At 32.3% G+C, this 5,423-nt stretch overlaps 1 protein-coding gene across 1 annotated transcript; it reads right to left on the bottom strand.

Moving 5' to 3' along the window:
- On the bottom strand, positions 2,347–3,320 carry LOC104751558. Its single transcript, XM_010473513.1, has one exon. The coding sequence runs from the start codon at positions 3,222–3,224 to the stop codon at positions 2,532–2,534; it is 693 nt and encodes a 230-aa protein (XP_010471815.1). The 5' UTR covers positions 3,225–3,320; the 3' UTR covers positions 2,347–2,531.

The raw sequence follows: 5,423 nt of genomic DNA, 5'->3' as shown, positions 1-5,423 counted from the left end.
ATAAACTACCATAAATATTAGAGATGCAAAACAAATCATTCATTATCAATTAGTTTTAAGTTAAAATTCAATATATAGCTCTTAACATACATCCGGATTTACATGTTTTAGTCCATTATATAGAAAGAGAATCAAGGATATACCGTACATGCATTGAGTTAAAATAAAGAAGTAATCGAAAGACCGTGATAAGATAGAAGTTTCTTACCCATTTGTCTTCAGTCTGCGTCATAATCTTGTTTCTTCACCAAACACTAATATTTTTTAACACATTCAGAACAAGTTGTAACCATTATGTAATAATGTGAATGTGATAGTTCGTGGTTTTAATTAGGGTTCCGATAAAGATTAAAATGAAACAAAGTTTGGATAATATAATTATGTTATTTTACATAACAACGTAATCATTCTCATTCATATACCAAGAGTCGAATTGGAACTTTCTAAGCACTGGAATTTAAATTTATTTATTGTGTTGACAGTTGACAGTTGACACGTTTCTAAAACAATTTATTAAAATTTTTATAATAGAAAAAGGCAAAGGTCAAATAAGGCGATAAGGTTATACTATAAAATATCAAAAACAGATTCAATAATTTTTATATAAAAAAAAAAGATAAATGATAAATAATTGCAAAAAAAAAAAAATGGTGGCTCCCGGCTCCCATAAGGCTAAATTTTGTTTGGTACACTACCAGCAGCATATCAACGGTCCGAGCATACGCGGGGATATAGACCTGTTATTTTCATACACATATATACACCCCATAAAATGGAGTTATATATATGATCAAAGAGAAAGAAAAGGAGTTATATTTCATTGTTTCACTTTTTCGTTTACTAAATCGAAAAAAACAAATCTCATAAATGATTAAAGTAAGTCAATTTACATAGTTCTGCATTCATACCTATTTTCATATGCTTACACACACACAACCCAATAAATGGATCGGAGTTAATTATATGATCAATAAGAAAAAAAGAGTTATAAATTTTATTCACTTTTTTTCTTTTTCTAAACGGAAGAACCAAATTTCATAAATGATTTAAGTGAGTCAATTTACATAGTCTTGCATTCATACCAATGGACTCACATCAAATATAAAGAGCATCTAAGAATTGCCTAGCGTCCAGTCTTTTTCGAGGGAACCTTAGTTCTAGATAGAAGAATTTATCATTTTTTGTTTGTAATGCTGGTAATTTTATTTCGTCTTAATTAACATATTTTTAATAGCTTATTACTTCATTTCATAATTAACTTTATGAAAAAAATAAAAAAGATAAATAAACATTTCATATATGTAGAGAGAGATATCCACAAAGTCATAACGCATGATATTTTTTAATCATCCGGCAAAGCACACGTATGCAGAGTAGGAGGCAACCGCACCAAATGGGGGGAATAGGTAGTATAATTTCGTTTGGAGTCTTGTACATAAGTTGGTGATATAATTTAATTACAAAACATAAGAAGATAGTTTTAGTTAATGTTGTCGCCGCCAGATACAACCTGTCATTGTCGAAGACTTGCCGGTCATGGCGGAGGACTAGCCGATAGATTCCGATTTTGTTTACCCAATAGATAAAATTCGAATCTTAGGGTTCACACCAAATTCGAAAACAATTACTATTTTAATAAGATTAGTACTATACACCACGAGTCACGAGACTTTTCACCAAATGATATAGTAAGTGAACGTATCATTGTAACTAGCCTATTGGTTGAACTAACCGGATTAGAGTATCGAGTTTTTCTTAAGTAAATTAGTAATGAAAAGTCTTTTGTTAATTATAGTTTACTACATCACCATCTTACATCAAAAGTGTAAAGACTAAAAAAGCAACAAAAAAGAAAATGAACGTCTGAAGCTTAAATAGATTTTAAAATAGACTTCGAAGGTTAAAATCCCATTGGCTGCGAAGCCAAATCTTCCATTATGTTAGTCTCTTTCCGATCCCACCACTCCATTAAATAGTAACTCTTTTACGTCGGAATACCAAACTTTCTCTCCAAGTCATATTTTACTTTTATTTAACTTTTTCATACGAAAGTTCCATATGTGGAAATTTACAAGGATTTGTTTAGTTTATTACTTTGATTTGCTCCTATATTAATCATGTTTCCAAAAGCAGAGCTTTTGACCTGACCCCCACGTCTTTATAATTAAATGGGCATTTTACTTAATCCCAAACCATTTCATATCATTAGTAGTGAACAATAATAATAATAACAAGTTCATCCTAAGGTATACGTGCATGTGTATAAACACAAATCTTATAAACCTCGCAAGTTGCAGCAAGAGTGTTGTTGCTTTTTAAGCTTTCTATGGGTACCGTACACATGTATAATAACAAAATGGGAAATTAATTTGTCACAAAAGCTATAACTTTACACAGAGTGTTTTCATTTTTAACATTACACAATCGATCATTTCCACTAACGATATAATTAACAACAACGACAACAAAAAAGAAAAAAAGAATGAAAACTTTTAGTGTTCTTTCTTCTACGAATTAAGTGTTTCTTCGATTTACGATGATGAGATCTGAACATCGTCGGAGGCTTCGTATATAGTAGAGAGTCTCAGTCTAAACGATCGAACCGCCAATTTAGCTCTCCCAGACGTATATCTTTTCAATTTCTGAACCGAACCAGACCGAGAATAACCGTTAACAGCTTTAAACGGCGTCGTTCTACTCTGTAATTTCCCTTTTTCCATCGTCATCGTCATCGTTTCGCCGGCGGCTCCGACTCTGTTGTTAACGGCGTTGGGATGATTCAGCGTCACGACCGGAGAGATCCTCCCGCTATTACGACGGCGATATTTCCTCCCCTTCTTCTTCCCTTTCCCCGCAGCTTTCTCAATCGCGACGCTGGCTTTCACGGCGAGAGCCGCCATATCAGACGCCGAGAGACGGTACTGACGTTTAGAGATGGGAAGAACGAAATAGATCTGATCCGCTTGAAGAACCTCGTCGGATTCGATCGCAGGGATGAAATCGTCGTAGTAGAGAGAATCGGAGTTACAAAGAAAATAAAAAGAAGATGATCGAGACGAAGACGACGAAGAAGATGAAGACGTCGATTCAGATTCAAGAACCTGAGATGCTAACACCGGTATATCGTATTCACGGAGCTCGCCGTTAATCGTGACGATTTTAGCCGTCGTCGTCGTCGACGAAGAATCGTACTCGTTTCGATCAACAGATACACAAAGACCCATTTTTTTTTTTTCTAGCTTTTCTTTGTTGGGTTTCTGGTAAATTAAAAAACTCCAAAAATAAAATTTGAATTCTGATTTGTTGCAGAGAGATAGAGAGAAGAAGATGAAGAAGAAGAAGAGAAGACGCGTTATAATAAAACAGAGTATGGTTTATACAGAGAGATCTGGTGGGGATATATAAATAGAGGTAAAGTGGTGACGTCATCGTTTTACTTAAACCGGAAAAGGTACAAAAACGGTTAGGGTAATGTTTTGTTTTTGTCAAACCGGGAGCTGACGCGTACGCTTAGAGCATTGTTATTAGAGGGGTTTGACTCTTGTGGAGTAGTCTAGTCACAGTCTTGTTTTACAAGGCTTAATATTTTTAATATTCATGGATATGATATAGGATATGAACTGATGAATAGTGGTACGGTCACTGTCCTTACCCAAAATTCATGAACCTTCTATTTTTTTTTTTAATGTCAAAACTATTTTGACTGATGTAATTATGTAAACATATCCAAATTTCAAACAATTTTGTTTAGGTAACTTTCTATTTTTGTAATTATGTCCTTAGTCCCTACACTTTTATTCTACATTGTAAATTGGTAACAAAATCTACTAGTAGTAACTACTGGATATACTAATTCAAATTGATCAAATAATTTCGTCAAAAGGTTTTTTTTTTCAGTGGTTTTTTTATGTTTATGTTTACTATTTGAATTTTAATACGTATTTGCACATTTTGATGAAACAAAACATAATTTTGCTTGAAGTAATTTTCCAAACAACTAGTCCAAACTCAAAATGATAAGCGTGTGAATTCACAATGTAGTACTTTAATTTTTATGAATGTACTGTATAGTCAAATAGTGTGAAATGTTCTAGTAATATATACGCAGATGTGCGTTTAGATAGATAGCCTTTCTTATCCATATCTACGGGCTGTACAAATTGATCTAGAAAGTCTAATAAAATTGTCAACTTCCCCCAACTAGAAGATACGCAAATATTAAATCGTCAATATAAAATCTTCCCATTCATTGTATATATGTATAGTACTAATACGTGCGTCCATTTTCGTGTACATATAGAAACTATTGACGATGTGTGACTTCAAATATTTTGGTGAATTATGACGACAATCGCGGTTTAGGTAGCAACCGTTTTGGGAATTTTTTAACAGATTTCCATATTCCGGCCGTAAGGATCAAGATATGTCAGCAATGACGCGGCTTCGATGGTCTCAGCCGTAACACGTGACTTAAAAATTAGCGATAAGGAGACGAGGAAAAAAACAATAATTGAATAAGCGTGGGGAATAAGGAAACCGCAGCAACTATTTTGTTTCCTTCTTTAGTGTGAAAGACCACAGCAACTTGTATTTGACTCTCACCATTCATCAAATATAAAATTCAATCCACGTACCAGAAAAACGCAAGTGATCAAATCAATTACTTTTACTCGTAAATAAATGCTATTTTTAATTATGTGATTTTTTCTTTCCTTTTTCTCGTAGTAACCATCGTAATTAGGTACAATTATCACTATTACGGTTAATTAATCACTAGTTACGGTTAGAATTTTTGTCTAATCTTAACCATAACTGTTTAATAAACGGTTACGATTAAATACGGTTTCGGTTGATATTATTTGATGATATAATCTAATTGATATTATTTATTTATAATTGATATGTTCTTTTAGTGTATTCATATTTCTTCATATCATATGATTCATATTAAATAAATAATTGTTATTATATTTTATTATGTTTTTGAAACTACGATTAAGAAATTACGGTTTAACTATGCGGTTAACCAACAGTTTTGATATAGTTACGGTTAATTAACGGTTATGGTTAATAAAATTTAACCATATATTTACGGTTAACGGTTACGGTTTTAAACCATTTATATGGTTACGGTCTGGTTACGGTTCATATATAGTCCGGTTATAATCTGAAATATGGTTACGGTTTAATTTTGGTCATGCCTACTCGTAATGATTCGTTATTCAAAAAATATACAGCGGCTTTGTAACGATATAGTTATAACTTTAAGAACATTTTGCAATCATCTCTATACTAAAAGAAAGAGTATAGAGTGAGATTTTCTAAACCCATCTCTATTTTTATCTTTAAAAAAAAAATTCAATTTTTTCTATATTTTGGAGTTTACAATTTTAATTTCACATTCAAATTTGAAAATATATATA

The sequence above is a fragment of the Camelina sativa genome, chromosome 16, assembly GCF_000633955.1.
Source record: "Camelina sativa cultivar DH55 chromosome 16, Cs, whole genome shotgun sequence".
Taxonomy (NCBI): domain Eukaryota; kingdom Viridiplantae; phylum Streptophyta; class Magnoliopsida; order Brassicales; family Brassicaceae; genus Camelina; species Camelina sativa.
Note: the sequence above shows the minus strand (reverse complement) of the source record. Positions and strands in the feature narration are given on the sequence as shown.

Coding starts and splice junctions, on each gene's coding strand:
- LOC104751558 (XM_010473513.1), bottom strand. CDS start 3,224: ATGGGTCTTTGTGTATCTGTTGATCGAAACGAGTACGATTCTTCGTCG.